We start from the raw sequence: 21,670 nt of genomic DNA on the forward strand, positions 1-21,670 counted from the left end.
GCTCAGAACACTTACATTGGTTTACTACTGGGCAAAATCATCTAACACAAAGTCTATTTTATCATAAAGTGTTGAATATCTTATGTGATTTATTGAGTACGGTACTGAAAGTGAGAAACAGAATGGTCATATGGGTACCTGAAGTAGTTTCTACTGAATGCATACTGTTTTTGTATCACTGAAAAGTTGAAAAATCATTAAGTCAAACCATTATTATGTCACGGACCATCTGTATATGTACATATAATTAACCATAAAATTATACATAAAACTATACATAAGAGAATTAAGAATTCCTGACATTTATTTTTTCTCCTTATTTATTTTCCCCGTTTTTTTTTTGAGACAGGGTCTTGCTGTGTTGCCCAGGCTGGAGTGCAGTAGTGTGATCACAGCTCAACTACAGCCTCGGCCTCCTTACTGGGCTCAGAGGATCCTACCACCTCAGCCTCCGGAGTAGCTGGGACAACAGGTGTGCACCATCATGCCCAGCTAATTCTTTGTATTTTTTTTATAGATACGGGATTTTGCCACGTAGCCCAGGCTAGTCTCGAATTCCTGCGCTCAAGCGATCCACCCGCCTCAGCCTCCCAAAGTGCTTTTTATTCCCTTTTGATAACATCCTGTTACCTATACAGAGTAAGAAATTTAAGGATAAATCATTGCAGTTTTATTTAAAATTTTAGACACAATTTAAATCATGTATATAAATACAAAGATGAACATCGGTTCTTTAAACACTGACAAAATCCTGAAACAATATAATGTATATTTTTTAGCCATGTTTCCTATTTTTACAACATAGTTTACAACTTTCCTATTTTTACAACAGTTTAAGGCTAAGTTTATAAAAAAAAGTACATAGGAAAATATAATGATTTGAGTGTTCTCAAATACATGGCTCTGAAGGTAGATTACTTAAGTGTTTTTATTATTTAATCCATATACAATGCAGCAAATAGATACATTAATTATAACATTTGCCTTCAGTTTATTCAATGAATAAACTATTCAGTGAATAACAGTTTATTCACTGCCACAGAAGCTCCATGAAGGGTCATCACTTAAGAAGCTCTTCAGGTTAGAGTCAAGCAAATTCTGAACACTTGGTCAAAGGAACATGAAAATGCCAGGTCCTGGCACAATGAATAAATAACCCAGAAGGTGATATATGTCAGATAAAGACAATCTTGAGCACCACAGTAACTTTTGAGGCAAGTGGTACCATACTCTTATTAAAGAAAAGTCTTTACTGTTGAGGGCACTGGGTCTCTGGAGTAGATTTAGAGGACACATATAGAATAGGGTGTGATTTCTTACAAGTTTCTTTTTCCAATTTGCTTGCAGTTTCTTTTCCTTCTTTAACTTCTGTTTGAAGCTTTGATTCAGCAGCTAACCTACAGGCATTAAAGTATCCACTCTGAATTCAAATGTGGTTATGAAGGATGGAAGAAACAAACCCCCAGGATAATGGGCCTCCAATGAGGCATGGTATTCAAGGAAAAAAAATATAGTTGATTCTAATACTGTTAAGAATATTAAGTCACTGGCTCTCTAAAAGAGTCTTTTTATATCAATAGGTTCAATTATTATTATTTTTTGAGATAGAGTCTCACTCTGTCGCCAGGCTGGAGTGCAGTGGCATAATCTCGGCTCATGCAACCTCCACCTCCCGGGTTCAAGCGATTCTCTTGCCTCAGCCTCCCAAGTAGCTGGGACTACAGGTGTGCACTCCCACATACAGCTAATTTTTGTATTTTTAGTAGAGACAGGGTTTTACCACGTCGGTCAGGATGGTCTCGATCTCTTGACCTCGTGATCCACCTGCCTCAGCCTCCCAAAGTGCTGGGATTACAGGCGAGCCACTGCGCTGGGCCGATTATTATTTAAGTCTAAAGAGTATCTTTAAAAAGTCATGGCAAGGCCTAAATTAAAGAATTAACATATGACAGGGCCCCTATCAAGATAAGCACACCTAACACAAAAACTGAAATGTTACAGCAATATTTTAACGTTAACATGACATACAAAAGGCAAGACAAAAATAACATGGAATCTTGAGCTGCATGAATAGATGTCTATTTGTTTCTTATTAAAAAAGTGAGTTTCAACTGGTAGAATAATAAAGAAAAGATAAATAGTAGAGAGATATTCTTAAAGGCATGTAAAGATTCTTAGCAACAAGAACACTCATTAGTTTTGTAAAGCATACAACAGTAAAGTTCCCAATAAAAGCCGTATTTATTGTACCAAAATTATCTTAGGATTGTGTATCTAAGTTAAACATGCAGAAAACAAAGAGTTGGAAACATCTTGAAGTTAGCAGATGGACTCACACACACACACAAACGTTTTGTGGTATTTTATTTTTTGTTTAACTAACAAGACAAAAAGTTTCCAACGTGCTACTTGAGTCAATTAGCCACATACATTTGCTTAAGTGATTTTTATCAAGCAAAAAAAGGCAGAAAAAGGAATGAAGACAATACAGATAGCAAGGCTGGCACTTATCAATTCTGGAAATTCACCTCCAGAAATATACAGTGGTCAAGGATGTTTACACAATGCATCACATACATATACACAGGCATAATCTGCTGGATTCATTTCAGAACTCTTTGAAACCATGTGTATGTGGCAGATACTCATTTGAAGTTACTTTTTCCTTAAGAATAGTAAGCTTTTATTTTATGTGACTCAGAGGTTATAACATTATATAAAACTCCAAGGAGGGAGTAATAAATTACTATCCCTTATAATAATAGCAGCTAACATTGTTAAAGTGCTTTTACTGTTGAGTATTACATTTAGTAGCACTGAAGACTTGGAAAGAAATCAGATAAAACATATAAGGAAGCCCTTTTACACTGGGCTGTGTCTTACTCTCTCTACTCAAATGCACATTAGTAAAATGTCTTATTAATCTGTCTCTACTCTCTAAGACTAATGTAGCCCTAGTAGCACCTTCAAGATTGCATTTCATATGAGATAATCCAGGCTAGCTATTGGCACATCTTTTTGAATGTCTAGATACTTGTTTTAAATGCCTCTAACAATTCCATTGCATGCATCCTCCATCTTTCACTTTCTCCAATTTCCTCATTTGCTTCTTCTGCTGTGCACATGCAGAACTCGAGCCTCAGCCACTCCTACTTACCTTTCCCTTCCATTCACTTTCTCTTACCTTCTGACCTCGATTATTTTTAAAGGACAAAGCCCTTGGGACATTAATTCCTTCAGACACACATATCTGACACTATTTCTTTCAGTCAAAAACTCAATTATGCAGAAACTAGAGGCTTTCAAGTTTTGGAAACAATGAAAAGCTTTGATATGTAAAAATGTCAAAATAAGTATTCAAGCCCATTTTTGAAAGCCTAGGATAAACAACTTCAAAAGACATAAAAAATTCACCTAAGTTTTCCAGAAGGCTGAAATGTCTCAGACTACCAGAATGCCCTTTGAGAAAGTAAGTTGATTTTTCTTTCATGGCCATGCTTGAACCAGGAGAAAAATAACAGAACATTTATTCAAACTGATAAAACATTCAGAGATGTGTTAAGACTGATATTTCCTTTCATGAAACAGAAACATGTAACTTTTTAATGTGATTCCCTTATTCAGGAGTCCTTTCCCTTTGCAATCAGTTTAGTCTTTCTTAAAGTTCTGGAAAAGTTGAAGGTAGGTAGATGAAATTGAGGAATTATACTGCATGCAATAGTAAGAAAGTAGATAAAGAAACAGACAGCACAGTTCATGCAGCGAGAGAGGAGAGATGGAGAGGTCTGCTGGCTGCCTGGAGGAAAAGAGGACACTGACCTGGGAGAGTTAAGGGTGTTTCCACTTCTTTCACTTAAGGCCTCAGCGTCAGCTGGAACTCCTACGAGTTTCACACATTTCTTTTCCTTCTTCAGCTGCATATCCACGGGCAGATTTTTGTGAGGAGAGAGACTGACTATTGGTGTGTGTATAGAAACTGATTTTTCTAATTGCAAGTTGTTATCTTCTAAACTGTTAGGACAGGACTGTGTCTCCTCTTTCTGAGGTGGTAATCGATAAACTTCTCCCCTGACAGCACTGTTGTTGACACATGTATCTTTAGAGGTGGTAATATCCACAGGCAGCACCTCACGCCTCTTTTTCAGTACAGGCACTTCAACTGTCTCTGAGAATAAAAATGAGTGGGGACAAGAAAAAAATCTAAGAAAACAAAGACACAATCAACACAAGAAGCCAGAACTAGTTATACGTATACCTTTTTCACTTCTCTTAAAATCAAACCATCTCCTCACTGAAATGCATCGTTTGTTTCTACCTTTTATTCTTTATCATGGAATCTATATAAACTCTATATTTTAAAGTTTATTTGGCTATATATTTTTCCTTGGGAATTCAACATTTTGACTCTAGGCATGAAGGCTTCAGTATTCTCTCCTGGTGTTTTGATAAAGGTGGTTCATAAGATCTCAGGGTGGAGATGAAGAGGCAGTGGCAGAGTCCAGGTTCAAATTCTAATACTCGTATTTGACAGCCACGTCTTTTTAACCTCTCTGAGCTTCATTTTATCTGTAAAATGGGGATTAAAAGCACCCACTTCACTTGGTATTGTGTGTTAGAAGGATGAAATGGTAAGAATAGGCCAAACTTTCTGAATATTGGTAATATATGCCTGCTAGCTCTACCTACAAAATATAAGCAGACTCGGACTACTTTTATGATGGATACTTCCCTAATCCAATCCTATCATGTCTCATCAAAGATTACTGCAATGCCTTCTATCCTCATGGCCTAATATCATTCTATCTAAGCAGGTCATACACACAGCCACTGAATTAACTGCTCTGATAGCTTTTCCCTATGCCCATTACCAATGTGTTTCATTTTCAAAATCAAAATGTTCGTGGAGTCTGAGGAACCCTGGTAGCACAAGGGGTTGCTGGTTTTGCTCTACATTGTTGCTTTTAGACCACGATTTCCCCTTTTCTGGCACTGCTCCTTTGAAACCCACATTATCAGGATTCACTACCCTGCCTCTTGTCTATTTGCAGTGTTCAGTTCAACAGATGTTTGAAATTCATAATGGATAATTCTTAATCAGGGGAGCCTATCAGAATCATGGAAGAAAAACAAAGAGTAAGAGCAAGAGAAGCCTTTTAAAATTGTGTAAAAACCTTCCAATTTTTGGCAACCTCCCCACTATCGCTGAGAATCATAGCAGTTCACTGAGACAATATGAGAGACTGAGGCATGTGCAGAGTGCAGGGACAAAAACTTGCTGAGAATCCTTAACCTAAAACACGTAACACTCTTTCAGGGAAGGGGTGTTGTAGAACCATCACATTCTTACACTCCTTCACACTTGGCCTTTTGTTTTTGAATTTATGTACAGTAAACTTCACTCTCTGTAGTATATAAGATGCAGAGACTGTATGGTTAGGCTACTTTCTAGCTCAGTCATTAGACTTGCTAGATGTTTCCTAATATGTTTCACTGTTCTTTCCTTTTTCCCCCTACTTTTGGGGGAGAATGTGGTCTTGTTATATTGCTCAAGCAAATCTCAAATTCCTGGGCACAGTTATCCTCCCGCCTGTGCCTCCCCAAGAGCTGGGATTACAGGCACGAGCCACCACACCTGGCTCACTGTTCTTCTTTAATAAAATAATTACCAATATTTAGTGAGGAACATGGCCCCTGAGAATCAAGACTGCATTTCTCAGCCTTTCCTGTCGGCAGGTGAGGCTGCATGACTAAATTCTGCTCAATGGGATGGCAGCAGACCAACAAACACAAGAAACCTGAAATCTGGATACCATGGAGTGCTTTCCCAGTCCTGGAAGGCCTCCTCCAGACTTCCATCAGAGGCAGAGATAAAGACCCACCTTCTTAAAGTCTCCATTACTTTAGATTTTCTAAAAACAGTCCTACCTTGTATAGCTTCCAAACATCAGCTGCTTCAACATAATTAAACTATGAGGTATGACATAAAATACTGTAATCTTAAAATGGGAAAGTCTCAAATCTCAAGTTTCTACTATACAGTATGATGAATTTTGATATCCAAAAAGGATACATGTTATATTCATGCACACCCAGTATCCAGTTCTCTCTGAATTTTCCTACACATTTTACATAATAAATTTGCTTTATTAACTATAGGTATATAACTACAAATGAGTTTGTAAATAGGATTTGCATAAAACTACAGTAAAAAAAAACTTGGTATAATTTCTCAGGATTACTCATGATTTAAAAGACAAAAATATATGAGACATATATACCTTCAGGTTCATATTTTAGTTTTAATTCATCTAGTTTAGCTCTCAGTTTCATATTTTCACTTTCTGAAAGCTGGAGGCATCTTTCATTCGCAAAAAGTTTTCGCTCAATATCCAGAGCCCGTTGGCTCTCAAATAATGCTTTCATTCGCTGTATGGACAATTCACCTTTAGTGCTTTCAATTTCTTTGCTATCATAATAAAAAAAGGAGAACCAACGAGTATTAAAACAGCATATAATAAGTGTAGGGGTATAAATATTTCACTGCATATTTGAACTCTTAGTTAAAAATACATTTTTCTGGGGTTTTTAGTAACAAAGAAAAAATAAACAATTTAATCCTTAACAATAGTAGTGTTAAATTTAAAAAATACTCATGCAATCTTGAAAGGAAACAGACAAGGAGGAAATACTCTTTCAAATGTATTCATGCATAAATATCTGCACAAAGATATTTTTGTTACCTTTCTTTTTGGAAAATTTCCTTTGGCAATTTCAAAAAAAACTTGTAGTCACTGACACCACTATTATAAGCAAGTGACAGGTCCATCTTCCCATCTACCAACCCAGACACTTACTTTAAGTTATCTAGCTTCATCTGAAGTAAATCTGTATAATAGGTGTTATCTTCCAGAGCACCAGAGTCGACTGAAGGCTTAGATTCCATACTTTCATATAAATTCTTAAAAAAGCAAAAAAAATTGTATTACTTAAAATAAACAACAAATAAAGTTCGTTATGTTTATTAGTAACGGCACCATCACTTCCTTGGCGTGTACTATGCTAAGAACTACCCATTTAACTTATTTGCCTTCTGAAGTAGGTAAAATAATTACCATTCCTCTCTTACAGATAAGGAAACAGGCTCCAAATGCAGAGGAAAGTAAACCAAGAAGAGATGATCTGAACCCAAATCTGACTCCAAGGCCTAGGCTTCTAGCCTTACCTATATGCTCTGGCTTCCTTCCCTCTCCTGGCTTTTAAAATAGAAAAATAAATGCCTGCTGGATTGAATTCTGGCCTTTGTAACAAAACCATAAACTGGAAAAATATGAAAGAAAGATGAGAGCCTTACATTTATATTTGGTGTCCCCCTCTTCTGAGGTTCTTCCCCCCACCCCAGGCAAGAATGTAGTGCAAACTCTTCTGAGACTGATGGAAACTATACATTTCTCTAGTGGGATAAAAAAGGTAAATGTGCTTAAAAACTTGAAACAATTTCAGAGGTTATAAATAAAATTCCCGATTTAAGGCCATAATTTTCAAAGTACAGTTCTGAGCCCACTGATGGAACACATAAGGCTGCCAATTTAACCAAATTTGTAGTTCTTTCAACAGTTTTTATAAGACACAGAAATAAAATTTTGTAAACTTAATTAAGATTTTATGACATACTAATGGCTATAATTTAGAATGCCTAAGAGGTTATTAACATTTACAAAAATTTGTCATTTATAAACTTTAGTTCATTAGGAGGTTAATGAAGATATCAATGTTCCCTAAGTTAATTTATAAAATCTTAAATTGCATGCAATTTTAATAGAAAGCCAACAAGCTTTTTTTGGTGCTAGGCAAGATGTTTGTAAATGAAAACTAACATTCAAAAATAGGCAGGAAAACACTGAAAATTAAAAAGTATAGTGAGGAAATAGTCCTACCAGATAAACATACTCTAAAGCCTTTATAATTAATAAAACAGTGTGGTACTGACACACACAGAAGCAGACCAATGGCATACACAGAAAATTTAGAAACAGACTCAAGTATACATGGAAACCTGATGTATGATAAAGGTGTCAACTCAAATCACTGGGCTCAAGATCGATTTTTTAACAAATGACTCTGGGACAAGTGCCTACTTATTTATAGGAAGATAAAATTAGATTTATACCTCAAATTATACACAAAAATAAACTTCAGTGGTGATCAGATATTTAAATGTAAAAAATGAAACCACAAACGTATTAGAAAACATGGGTGAATTCTTATATACACACACACACACACACACACACAAAATGCTTACACAAATACCATTATCCACTAAAATAAACCAATGTTCCTTGAAGAAATGCTAATCCCAGGGCTGGGGCAGGTGAGCTAGGAAAACCTTATTGTGCCATAGAGTAAGGAAGTATTCAAGTAAGAGCACTTCGACTACCAAATCTAGGACAATTTGAGTATCAGAGTAAACAAAGCAAGCAATGGATTATAACTCATAGAATAAAGAATCCATAGCGCTATACTGATATAAATAAATGAATGAATAAGTAAGGGAAAAGATTTTTCTTTGCTGTCCCTTTATTAGAATTCCAACTAATAAATATAGAAGTGATGGAATTACCCATTTAGCAATCATCACAGAATTGTCTTTCAGGCAAGAATCACCAATGGATGTTTAAGTATAAGGAGAAACAGGCATTTACTTAGTCTCAAAGTATCTCCCACAAGATACTTATTAATATTTTAAACTTAAAATACAAACCAAATTTTAAGGTATTCAAATCAAAATTTGGATGTGTGTTTTTTTAAGTGTTACACATACCTTAAATTTCTCCAGATTTCTAATTTCACCTAAAAGATGTTTTATTTCACCATTCTTCTGTTCCAACATGGCAAGCAACCGTTCCTGCTGCTCAAATTCAGTTTGAGACCCTTTCATCTGTAGCAACGTGGCGATTTGTAACTAGAAAAATAAAAGTACCCCCTCTAATAAAATTAAGTGAGAGAAAGATTCTGATAACTACTTTTTTGATATAATTCATAGTTTATACTACATTACTTTGAACTCATTTTGGAAACAAAACTAATTAGCTATTTCTAATCTAATAATAAACTTTGTTGTAGACATAACATTTGAATACTTATTCTGACTACTTATGAATGATAACTGAAGTCTGTAACATAATTATTTGTACTTTTGTGAAACATAAAACTGACCTGCATGATTGTGGTCTGAAAGGACACCACTGAACTGGTAAGTAAGCCCGGCCAAATGCTGCAGACTGCTTATCATAAGCACTCGCTCTCATTAAGGTTCTGATGGGTTTCTCAAAAATTTTAATTAACTTTAATTAAGTGAGAAAAACTAAGCTACTGACAGCCACAAATGTTAGATTCACAAATGACATGAAAAGCAAAGATAAAAGGCTATCTTGGGATAGTGGGGCAATCTTCAATACACCATGTTTTAATTTTTTAAGAGGAGCACTCGACTTACCTAATTATACCTACCCGCCCCCCCCAAATCTGGAGTTGCAAAGCTATCAAAGGGAAATTAAGTAGACTCTACACCTAGCATTTCTTTCTGTTTTTGGAAATTTCTGGAGTTGAAAAGAGTGCCTATTAGTTTAAATATAGTTTTGAGTAAAGCAAGCAAAGATATGAGGTTGCAGATGACTTTTAACATTTTAAAGGATATCCTTTTTGTTCCTGTTTCAGATTGGAGGCTAGGCCCACTTAGCCTAAGATTCAGAATGCTTTTAGTCTCTAAAGATAGTTTGGGACATCATGCAACATTGGCAGATTAAAAGTATCCCTGACAAATACCGTAAGAAAACTAAAGTAAATATGAGAAAATTTATAAAGAAATACTTCCCAGACAGGGGAGAGTCTCAGGAAATGAGGCAGCATGATTTGCCTTAGAAATAAAATTCACAGCTGTTGTTCATTAAACACTCATTTGCCAAGTAGCAGGTAAGTATTTTACTACACTTTCATTTAACTGTAGGACAATTCTAAGAGGGGGTTCTATCATCTCCACTTTATAGATGAGGTACTGATGCTTTGAAAGTTAAAATATTTGTCCAAGGTCACAGAGCTAGAAAGTGACAAAACTATGATTCAAACCCAAATCTATCTAACTCCCAAGTTTAATCATTAACCCATTTCTTTGGCAAAGCCCATCATCTGAATAAAAGGAAGGAAGCCTTTCCACATTCCAATTACTACCTCAGTAGAGCAAGGCACAATGGATGAGGGATCAGTATTCTAAGGATGGTTAAAATACTGAAATCTTTCTAATTTCCACATTTTTCTGCTACCTCTTATTTGGCTAGAATGACAACCAACAAAATCCGTAAAATTAAAAAGGTCTGTGTGCTTGACTTGAGGGGCTACAAGGAAAGGGAACCCTGAATAATCCAAATTTCACTCCACAATAAGCCTTGGTGAAAGAGCAAGGAATGGTGAGGCAGCGAGTTTCAGCTGAAGTAGGAACACCAGGGCTATGCTTGGAAAGACATCAGGCCAAGAATAAGAAATAAATACTTTTCTTTCTTCTACTCCATAAAGAAAGATTTAAGTCAAAGCTAGTGAGTAACCAATAAAACAAACAAAAAAATCATTGCTAAATATACTATTACTAAATATTTATTCCAAGATTTTTAAAGTATAAATGAATCTTTTGATTAATTTCAAAACTGATTTTTTGAAATCATGCAGTTCTAGAAATAACTATACGTACACTCCTTATAGGAAAAGATCGTTTCTTTGATGTATTCAGACATGTAATGCTGACATAAAATTTGTTTAATAAACCTTTGATAGTGATAGTTCTATACCTTCATTCTCTGCATCTGTTCCCTGTTAAATACATTTTGCTTCTTTAGTGACTGATACTTGACTTTCATACTGATAAGCTGACGTTCCATTGCTGCCCTTCGATCTTCTACCTACAAAATATTAACATGCTTAATTGTTCTGGTAGTAAAGGAAAATGCCAATTTAGCAGTTAGAATACTTGTAAGTACCTCTGCAAACAAAGAGTTGCCTTTACTATTGGGGTCCAAAGCTTGCTGGAGTGCCTGGTCCAACTGTACCTGAAGATCTTGATTTGCTACACGAGCTTTCTAAATTCAAAAGAAAACAATTTAGGCAATAGACATTAGATTAGCAAAAAAAATAAGTTATGATAAATTGGAAAAGATGATGTTACTATAATCATAGTACCTCTAGGGCATTATAGTAAGAAACTGCTTCTTTCTCTCGCTCCTCTTTTTCCTCTTTAAGCCGGTCTACCTGGCGCATTAGGTTAGTAATAAGAAGTTCTAGCTGTTCTTGTCTGTATTGTAGTTCATTCACTTCTTCTTTGAGGGTGGTCTATTTAATAGGAATTGAAAAGGAGGAAATTCTCTTGAATAATCTTTCATTTGGCAGCTGCTCAGTTTATCTCAGTTGTGGTTCACATCCAAAATTAAAACTAAAGAACCAGTCAAAAGTTGTCAGGTACATACTAAAATAACAGAAATTACTATTACTGTTAAATTTTTCACCAAGGAAACAAATGATTTTAGAGACTGCCCTTTTTCCTCTATGAATTGCAGGCTTTAATTTTTAATTAAACTTAGCTTTCAACAAAAAAACTAAGTTCACATGCATTTCAGCTTCCACTGAGCCAACTTTTTACACTGGGCTCTTAACGATAAAAACCGGGATCAGAGTATATGCCTCTAAACTCTTCCAGAGGTTTCATTAATTTAAAAGAAAGGCTGCCCTACATAATCATACAATCTAAAGCTATATTATGATTGAAGTCATCCACCTAAAAAAACCCCACTTTTTAATTAGTTAGATGCAAATTAGGTCAAAAAAATGTTTCAGCCTTCAAACTAGCTCTTAAGAATTACTACCAAAACATGTAAAAATATGCCAGAAAAAGAAAGAGAAAACCCTGAGAACCACATGCCATAAAAATTACCTTCATGCTCTCCATTTCTGTCAGCTCAATTTGAAGAGCCAGCATCTCTGAAGACATGCTTTCCTGCACACGTTCAGACATTACACGTAGTTCCTCCGATTTACAAGAGAGGAGTTCCTTCTGATGATCTACCTGGTGCTTCAGCTGCTTTTCACTAAGCCTAGCTTCATCTAATTCCACTTTCAGTTTTTCTATCTAAAGCCAAATTTAAAAAAAGTCATAAATTGAAAGTTATTTTCTCTCTAAAAAAACATCACTGATTGAACCAAACTTACTGAATGATGACATTATTGCAGTTTCCTATTTGCCCAAGATTAGGCATCTTTTAACAGATAGTGACACACCTTGTTTAATAAACATAGAAACAATCCATGAGTAATCAGGGTGGGTCTGGATGCCTCAGAAGCAATCTGGAGGCACTGTGATGCTGACCACTTGGCTACTGTGTGAATAATGAGTGGCATGAAGAGAAACAATGGAAGCAAGCAACCTGGTCAGAAGGCTACAGCAGTAGTCTAGGGAAGAGATGATGAAGGTCTGGATTGGAGTGGCAGTAGCATCATAGGTGTTTTGTAGGTCAAGTTCTTAGAACTTGAATTAATGTGAGAAATAAGAGAAGAAAAGGTATTGAAAAGAACTCCAAATTTTGGCACAAGTGATTTGAGAAAATCAGTAAAACAAAATATTTCACAAATTTACTCTTTGCTTCACCAAAAAAAAATAAAAGCCATCTCTATAATAATTAGCCTTACCTCAGTTGCTGAATACTCCCTATATTACTCTCTTGTTTAGGTAATGAAAGCTATTGCAAAAATAAAAATAACAATCAGAGGGGGGAAAAAGCACATCATTATCAGTCATTAGGGCCTCAAATCCGACTAGTTTCAGACAAGCTGGATGATATTACCTGTCAGAGTGGTATGCAAGATGATTATATATTACACAAAGGCATATTTAGATAGCCGTGTTTGTTTTAGTGTATAGTAGGAAAAAATAACCAAGCTTAAATATGTAATTTCGGCCAAGCATGGTGACTCAGGCCTGTAATGCCAGCACTTTGGGAGGCTGAAGGGGGCGGATCATGAGGTCAGGAGTTTGAGACCAGCCTCACCAACATGGTGAAACCTCGTCTCTACTAAAAATACAAAAATTAGTCGGGCGTGGTGGCGCACACCTGTAACCTCAGCTACTTAGGAGCCTGAGGTAGCAGAATCGCTTGAACCCTGGAGATGGAGGTTGCAGCGAGCTGAGATCAGGCCACTGCACTCCAGCCTGGGTGACAGGGTGAGACTCCGTCTCAAAAAAAAAAGAAAAAAAAAGTAATTTCATTGATGTTTCTTAAAATCAGTAAACATTTAAAGAGAGTCAATGAGAAATTAAGTAATAGTATAGGTGGTATACAGAAAAAGAAAAATCTTAGAAGCTGCTATACAAAAAGCTGAAAATTGGATAACAGACTTCTGAGAAAGGAGGACAAAAGTCAGGCAAGTTTTGGTAGAGAGGTGTCTGGAAAAGTCAGAGTATAGACTATACACAAAGCAGATCCATGATAAAAAGTTCTGGATTCCTTAGAAGCAACCTGAAAGCACTGGGTAGCTGGAAAAAGGGAAAACCACTGACCAATCATTTATCTTGCTTTTATGTTTGAAATGGAGCCAGTGTTACATGTTGGTAGACTACATAGAGTGATTCAGTAACATGGCCTTTGGAGTCAGACAGCCTTAGTTCAAACGTAGATGGAGATTTCTAGCTCTTGAATTATGTCCAATTTACTCAGTCTGTCTAAACACTGGCTCTCTCATCTGGTATATGGAGATAATAATGGTACCTTCCCACAGAATTATTTTAAGAACTGGATCGCATATATTAGTTTATCTTCAGTAAACAAACTACAAAGTGTCTTCTGTAATGCATATTAACTAGTAAGAAACTACTGGTCTGTGTTACAGAATTGCAAAGCATACCACTGACTGCAGGGAAGGCTAGGAGACCAGGCTTTCTGCAAGGGGACTGCTGTACTCACTATCAGCAAGGAGGCCATGCTAGTCACTAAACTAAACCTTCACAAATATCCAGCACCAAAATTAAATAACTGTATTTAATTAGTAGGATATAATTTATACAAGTCCCTTAGACAAACTCTTGCATCTCAGTGTTCCCACCCCCAATATTAAGATAATGAAGACTTAGATCTTGGCTATTTTGCAAAGCTGACACTTAAGAAAATCTTTATCATCTAAAGTTTACAGATGGTTGCATAAATATGGAATATTTTGCACTGAAATACACAGATATCCCAACCTTCGATTTTAGTTCATTCACTTCCTGTCCATGGCTTCTGCTTAGTTGTTCTTCCAATTTCTCCAGGTGCATTTTTTGTTGTTGTTTAATAGCTTCACATTCACAGCTCAAACTTTCTAACATTCGGCTCTTGAGTTCAACTTCTCTTTGAAGGGTATATTTTTCTTGTTCATAACTCTGAAAACAGATTCAATTACAATTCAATTACATAAAAATAGCCTAAAGCCATTACATATAATCAGTTTTCAACTTAAATTGTTTCATTCTTATTTCAAGCATTTGCTGCTTTCCAAATAACGAAGACATGTTAAACCTGGAATAACCTTGGAGTTAATCAGTCTTATAAACCCCTGAGGTGTATTTCCAGACTATGGTAAACCCATGCAAGGGACAGCTTACTGCTTCTGTGCCCTGTCGAGGAAGTAACATGTGCTGCATGGTATGTCAACATGTCAAGTAATCTCTGCTAACAACAAAAAAACATTTAACAGCACTTCAGCTTTCCTCATGAGAATTATTAGTTTGATAATGAGATGCTCTGCTTGTAGCTCTGAACACAATGTAGTAGTAGTAAAATAGTTGAAAAAAATACTCGATTAGCCTTTACTTTCAGAATGTAGTCATCTGAGAAATGTTCACAAAATGTCTATCAGAATGAATGCAGTGCTGAGACAAAAGGAGTAATTAAAAGGGCTTTTGCTTACTCACAGGGAAGTTTAGACATTAAAAACATTACAAGTATGAACTCTTTCAACAAGCTTTAAAAAATGATAAAATATTCCCCTCCAAACCCTTTTTATTTTAAAGGAAGGCAAAGAGTATTAACTGCTAAACACTGAAATTTGACAAATTATGACTCAAAATGATTAAGTATAACAGTTTTATTTTCTACTACTAGTGATATCTGTAATCTTCACCTTGCCTTTAAGACTTGGCACTGAGTTCTGGCTTTACAACAGTACTATGTAGAAACACAAAGGTTGCCATCACTAGTTATTTTTACCTGTTACAGATATTTTTTACCTGCCATATTTACAATGTTGAGATTCAAGTTTAAATATGTTACTGAGCATTTGCTAAATTACCCAGATTTATTTATTCATTCTTTTAAGAAATAATTGTGTGGCAGGCATTGAGAATACAGTAGTGAACAAGGCATACAAAATTCCCTCTCTCATGGAGTTTATAATCTAGAGATAATTAGCAATGCAGATAATTAAGAGTGAATGAGGGCAGGGCACAGTGACTCATGCCTGTAATCCCAGCACTTCGGCAGGCCGAGGCGGGCAGATTACTTGAAGCCAGGAGTTCAAGATCAGCCTGGCCAACACGGTGAAACTCTGTCTCTACTAAAAATACAAAAATTAGCTGGGTGTGGTGGCACACACCTGTAATCCCAGCCACTTGGGAGGCTGAGGCAGGAGAATCTCTTGAACCCAGGAGGGGGAGGATGCGGTGAGCCAAGATTGCGCCACTGCATTCCAGCCTGGGCGACAGAGCAAGACCCTGTCTCAAAAAAGAAAAAAAAAAGAGTGAATCAGGGTAACTTTACATTACATAGTAAGGGTTGGCCTCTCTGCTGAGGTGACATTTAACTGAAAGCTGAAGTTTGAGGACTCAACCCAAGAGCAATGAGGGGTAAACAACTCAAAAAAAAGGCAATAGCTGGCGTAAAGCCCATAAGGGAGGACTAGTATAGTCAAAAATAAGGCAAAGCAGTTTGAGATGATGTCAGAAGGTTGGCAGGGGTCAGATCACATAGGGATCTACAAACCCAAGGAAAGAGCTCAGATTTTGTTGTAAATGCAATCAGAAGCTGTTGTATGGTTTTTAGCAGGACTGTGGCATGACCTTTGGTGTATTTTCCACAACCACTTGGACACTAAGTGAAGAACGAATGGCATGAATGGCAACAATGGAAGCAGGCAACCTGGCCAGAAGGCTACAGTACTTGTCTAGGAGCAATGATGGTGATCTGGACTACAGTGCCAGTAGCAAAGATACATGCTTTGTAGTCCAGTTCTTAGAACTTATTAATTAATGCAATGTGAGAAATAAAGGGAAGATATTGACTAAAAGTTCTAGATTTTTGGTATATAAAGAAACCAAAACTATATATAAATCTTTATATACCAAAGATTTTTGGTGTTCAAGAAACTGAATGCTATTACGTTTACTAAATAAGCTAAAGAAAATCATAAAAGAATATTTGGGTAATGGACAGGGAATCTACTCTTCTGTGTTAAGTGTGAGAAGTCCGTTAGTGGGCAGTTGAACACATAAACCTAGACTTTAGAGGAGAACTAAGGGCTTGGTGTAGTGTCATGGGGCACTTAGATGTTTAGAGGTCTGAAACAAGCAAGGTCATCTAGGAAGTGTGCAGACAAAGCAAAATCGGGTAGCAAATTGGCAAACAGAGTAATGATAACTTTAATGATAACTTGATCTTTCAAACTCTGAATACACTAGGTTGGAAAGAATAATAGGAATTCATTTAGTTCATTCTTTTTTAACAGAGATGGGGCAGGGTGGGAACTAGATCTAAAATCTTCAGAAAAGAATAAACTACTACTACTATTAATTGCTAAACAGGACAAATCTTCAATAGCTAAGCACACTCTTGCAGACAGAGGAGTCCAGAGTCCTACCTCAGTCATGGTCATCATTTCATTACGACATTTATCCAATTGATTCTGTAATTCATTTTGACTCTCCACAAGTTGTAAACCATACTGTGCAGCTTTTAGTCGCTCTTCTTCAGCCTCTTTGAGCTTGCATCGAAGATTTATGACTATATCTGTCTCCATGTTCTTTTCCTTTTTTTAGCCACCTGTAAATAGAGGAAATAAAACTACTTAAGCTTATACAAAAAACTCCATGCAATAATATCAATCATAGAAGAAACATATCTACTCAATTCTACTGCTGTATAAAAACATTACAATTTTCTTTCTGACTAGTAAGTAGTCAAATTTGCATTCTTGTTCCATCAGCAAGAACTGTTCTAACTATTCTGTTACTGATTTGGGATCAAAAATTAAAGAGTGGAATAGAATACATTTAATTTTGCTTCTAAGTAGTTCAACATCAGAAAACTGTTCAGTTGTTGTACGCTAAACTTCCTTAAATGTTAAGGTCAAGTTGGTCTCATAATTGGACCGCTATCCATATAATCAAAATTAAGGGAAAAACAAAAAAAGTAATCAAGAAACCTCATAGTAGCAGGTATGGTGGCTCATGCTTGTAATCCCAGCAGCTGGGGAGGATTGCTTGAGGCCAGGAATTTGAGACCAGCCTGAGCAACACAGCAAGACTCCATCTCAATCAATCAATCAATAGAAATAAGGTGGGGATAGTGCATGCCCCTGTGGTCTCAGCTACTTGGGAGGCTAAGGAGGGAAAACTGATGGAGTTACAGGCTTCAGTGAGTTATGATCATGCCAATGACAGAGCAAGACACTGTCTTGAAAAATAATAATAACAATAATACCGCCAGAAAAGGAAGGTCTGGGTACTATAAATAAATAAAATATAAAAAGGCAGCTGTGAATAAGGCTCATAAGGTAAAGTAAGGAATATCATGTCTGTAATTTTTCACAACAGTGTTAACTTCCTGTATATATTAAAGCTGCTTTCTTGGAAAGAGATTCACTAGTATTTTTCTAGTTATTCATAAAAGTATGCAAAAATAGAAACCATATGGACAAGAATTAGAGGATGTTGCTTTCATTCCAGATTTATGAACAAACACTTAAACATTATATATAGAAACATTCCACTTTAATCAACCTTACTAATTATCCTTTACTATTTGGTCCCAGCCTCTTAAGCAAGACTCAAACTCACCTTTGCCTTCAAAGGGCACCAGGCCATTACAAATGTTCCCCCATGTTTCAAGTCAATTTAGTCATTCACTGAACAAGTATTTCTTGAATGCCTCATATACTAGGTTCCACTCTGGGCAGTTCAGATTCATTAGGGAACAAAATGGACCAAAAATAAGCTCCTCCTTCATGCAACTTACATTTCAGGAGGGGAAGATAAACAATAAGTCATAGAATATTAATAAATTAGAAAGGAGAGATGAGAAAAAAATAGAACAGAATAAGAATCTGGGAAGAAGAGACAGGTGATGTAACTAGGAGGTAGAAGATGAGAGAATCAGCCATGCAGCTGTTTAGGAGAAGAATGTTCCAGCAAGAGGGGAATCTCTAAGGCAGGAAGAAGCCCAGGGAGTGAAATCTAAATTTGGGTAAGAGATAGTAGGGAGTGGGTAAATCAGGTCATCATAAGGACTTTGGCTCCTACTCTGGGTGACACGGGAAGTCATTCCAAAGTCTGGAGTAGAGGATCTGATATAATTTAAAAGGATCATTCTGGCTGCTATGTTGACTAGTTAGAAGGGGAACAAGGCTGGAAGCAGAGACCATGTGAAATGGCTCAGACTAGGGTGGTAGCATAGGAGGCTGTTAAGAAATGGCCAGATTGTGAAGGTTTTGAAGGTAGAGCCAGTATGATTTTCTGAAAGATAATGTGGAATGTGTGAAAAAGGGAAAAGTAAAAAATGCCTCCAAGCCTTCTGGCCTGAGCACCTTGTAAAACGGAACTGCCATCAGCTGAAGCACTGATGTAAATCATGTTTTGGAAAGAAAATCAGGAATTCAAGTTCTGAACATGAACTACATCAAGTAGGCAACTGGATATATGATAAGAGGAATCTTGGCTGGAGATGTAAATTTGAGAGTTATCAGTCTGTAGAGGATAAAAATATTTAAAGAAAAATGGACCAAGGATTGAACCCTGTTATGAGGTAGGGAAGAAGACAGCGGAGAATCAGGAGTGACCAGTGAGGTAGAAGGAAAACCAGGAGTATGTGTTGTCCTAGAAGGCAATAAACAGTGTATTAAGGAGGTGGGAGTAATCAATCATGTCAGATGCTGCTGCTAAGGCAATTAAGGTGAGAACAGAGAACTGGCCATTGAATTTGAATAGGTCTCTGGTGACAAGAACAGTTTTGATATACAGGTGGGGGTGAAAGCCTAACTAGAATGTCTTTGAGAGAAAATGGTAGGAGATAAATAAAGATAGCAAGCACAGGTTGGCCGCAAAGGAAAATGGATAAATGGAGCAGCAGTTGGAGAGGAAGTAGGGACGAGTTTTTTGTTTATTTTTAAGATGCAAAAAAAATAACAGTGTTTGTAGGCCATGGGATAAATCCAGGGGAGAAGAAAAACTGATGATCTAGAAGACACTGGAGAATTGCTAGTGATGTCCCTGAATAAACAGGATGAGGTTTAATGTAGAGACTGGTTTTAATAGAAGCATGGATATTTCATTTAAAGAAAGCAAAGTATATGAGTTCAGATGCTGATATGCAGGTATAGTGGTGGAAGTGTGTGTAAGTAACCTTTTAACTGCTTCAATTTATCAATGAATTAGGAAGCAAGGTCTTTAACTGAGAATGAAGACAAGGGAAGAGATACAGGGTTTTAAGAGAGAAAAAAAGGTGTTCTAGGTAATCTCAGTTTGGCAGTCACTGCTCTAAAATGCAAGACCTTTTCAAAATCTGTACATAATAGGGCCAGCCAACTAAATGTTGTACTGTTTACAATAACTTACATTCGTTGAGGATTTACCATTTGCCATGCTAAATGCTTCAAATATATTATCTCATCTAATTCTCTTGATAAGCCTGAGTTAAGTAAATACTGTCATCTCAACCACCAAAATAAAAACAGGGTTAACCTCAAGACATTGCAGCCAGGCATTACCTAGAGAAGCCAAAAAAAATTTGCTCTCATTTATTCAAAAGATTTGCTGGAATTCTTACTGTGTCAGACATTGTGCTAGTGCTGACAACACAACGGTAACCCAAAAATTCCTGTCTTCTTGAATCCTGCAGTCTATTAGTAAAAGACATTAAATCAAGTAATTGAACTATCAAGTTACAAGTATGATAAGCGCAAGAGAGAGAGATGTATGCTACCTGGGCGCGTAACAAGGGGGAGCTGTCCTAATCTGGGGGGCAGCGTGTAGAAGGGAACATGGACCAAAAAAAAAAAAAAATTTCCTGAGGAGGTAACTTTTCAGCAGAAATCTAATGGATGAGAAAGAGTTAACCTATCAATCTACAAAGAGAGAGGGCCGTGGTTGATTAAAAGCTACAGCTAATGTGTGGCAGACATTGTGCTTGGTGCTTTATACATTCTTATTCAATCTTCTCAACAAATTCTAGAGGTTGAAGGTATTTCCCTCATTTTATAAATGCAAGCTGAGGCACAGAAAGTTTAGGTAACTTGCTTAGGATCACCCGCAAGTTAAGAGGCGAAGTGAGATGGGAACTAGACTCTACCTACAAACCCCGGTGCTGCAACCATTTTTCTGTCCTGCTTCTCAAAAATACAGCACACACTAAGTATTTAGGAGATAGGAAACTCTGGGAATCAAACTGCCTGAGTTCCAACCCCGCCTCCACTACTCACTGGCTGCACGAACGTTGACAAGTTATTTAATGTCTTGTTTAATCATCTATAAAAACAAGCAAAATTAACACCCACCTAATCGGTTATTGAAAGGATTAAATGAGATAACGAAGGAAAAGCAATTAGGGTAGAATCTGACACACGGCTGGGGCAGTGCTGTCCAGCAGAAATATAACGCGAGCCATGTACGTGATTTTAAATGTTCTAGGAGCCATCAGGTTTTAAAAAGTAAACACAGATGAAAAATTAATTTACATATTTAACCAAATACACTCAAAACACTATCATTTCAACATGTAATCATTATAAAAATTATTAGTGAGATATTACTCTTTGTGCGCTCTCTCTGAAATCCAGCGTGTATCTCCCATCAGCACATTTCTCAGTTCGGACTAGAGGCTACCGTACCGCACAGCGCAGATCCAGTGGCGGTTATCGTTTTGAGTACCCGGCAACCGACCCGGCCTTCCATATTTGAGCAGAATCCAGGGCGGCGAGGCGGTCCAACGGAAGATTAGACCGGCTCGGAACCCAGTGTGTAGGACCCCAGGGTTCCGGGGAAGGAGGTGTTTCAGCTAAAGGCCTCGGCCAAGACCCCGGGCCCCTAGCTTTCTTCAGGGCCTATTCGACTGTCCCCACTACCGCTCTCCACACCCACCATCCACCAGGCCCCTTGCCCCTACCTCTCACGCCTGTCCCCTGCTGCCGCAGCCAGCGGCTCTTAATGGGAGCTCAGGGCGTCCACATTCATTCAGGACGCTAACTGCACAGTCGCTGGCCCATTCACTCAGCTAGTTCTCGGGTAAGCGCCAGGGCTTTTTGAATGCAGTTCCCGCGAGAAGTCCCACGTCTCACGAGATGTCCGCCCAAGCCGCGCGTAAAGGAAAAACTAAGAGAAACGCCCAATGCAGCG

At 37.1% G+C, this 21,670-nt stretch overlaps 1 protein-coding gene and 1 long non-coding RNA gene across 5 annotated transcripts in view; one reads left to right on the forward strand and one right to left on the reverse strand.

The window, feature by feature from the left end:
* Positions 1-653: 653 nt before the first annotated feature.
* On the reverse strand, positions 654-21,597 carry LOC105480838 (spindle apparatus coiled-coil protein 1). 4 transcript variants are annotated; one of them, XM_011740020.3, is made up of 12 exons: positions 21,088-21,273; positions 16,924-17,105; positions 14,276-14,452; positions 11,975-12,169; positions 11,227-11,376; positions 11,028-11,126; positions 10,839-10,949; positions 8,822-8,962; positions 6,855-6,958; positions 6,279-6,466; positions 3,820-4,165; positions 654-1,397 (listed from the first exon to the last, which is right to left on the reverse strand). In XM_011740020.3, the coding sequence occupies exons 2-12, from the start codon at positions 17,080-17,082 to the stop codon at positions 1,250-1,252; spliced, it is 1,818 nt and encodes a 605-aa protein (XP_011738322.1). In that variant the 5' UTR covers positions 17,083-17,105; positions 21,088-21,273; the 3' UTR covers positions 654-1,249. The 4 variants fall into 4 exon arrangements, with proteins under 4 accessions (XP_011738322.1, XP_011738320.1, XP_011738321.1 ...); XM_011740018.3 differs by lacking the exons at positions 654-1,397; positions 21,088-21,273 and adding an exon at positions 21,441-21,597 and having other exon boundaries at positions 2,380-4,165; XM_011740019.3 differs by lacking the exon at positions 654-1,397 and having other exon boundaries at positions 2,380-4,165; positions 21,166-21,276.
* The window catches only part of LOC105480839 (uncharacterized), a 175,891-nt gene continuing 175,643 nt past the window's right edge, over positions 21,423-21,670 (forward strand). The window contains exon 1 of the long non-coding RNA XR_011624468.1: positions 21,423-21,559. This is a non-coding gene — a long non-coding RNA (uncharacterized lncRNA). The remainder of the gene's footprint in view (positions 21,560-21,670) is intronic.

This window comes from Macaca nemestrina, chromosome 6, assembly GCF_043159975.1.
Source record: "Macaca nemestrina isolate mMacNem1 chromosome 6, mMacNem.hap1, whole genome shotgun sequence".
Taxonomy (NCBI): domain Eukaryota; kingdom Metazoa; phylum Chordata; class Mammalia; order Primates; family Cercopithecidae; genus Macaca; species Macaca nemestrina.

Excerpts from the sequence above, each read along its gene's own strand:
- LOC105480838 (XM_011740018.3), bottom strand. The coding sequence starts at position 17,082 with ATGGAGACAGATATAGTCATAAATCTTCGATGCAAGCTCAAAGAGGCT. Across the intron at positions 12,170-14,275 it reads TGAATGAACTAAAATCGAAG|ATAGAAAAACTGAAAGTGGA; the intron begins GTTGGGATATCT and ends ATTTGGCTTTAG. Across the intron at positions 11,127-11,226 it reads CTTACTATAATGCCCTAGAG|AAAGCTCGTGTAGCAAATCA; the intron begins GTACTATGATTA and ends TTTTGAATTTAG.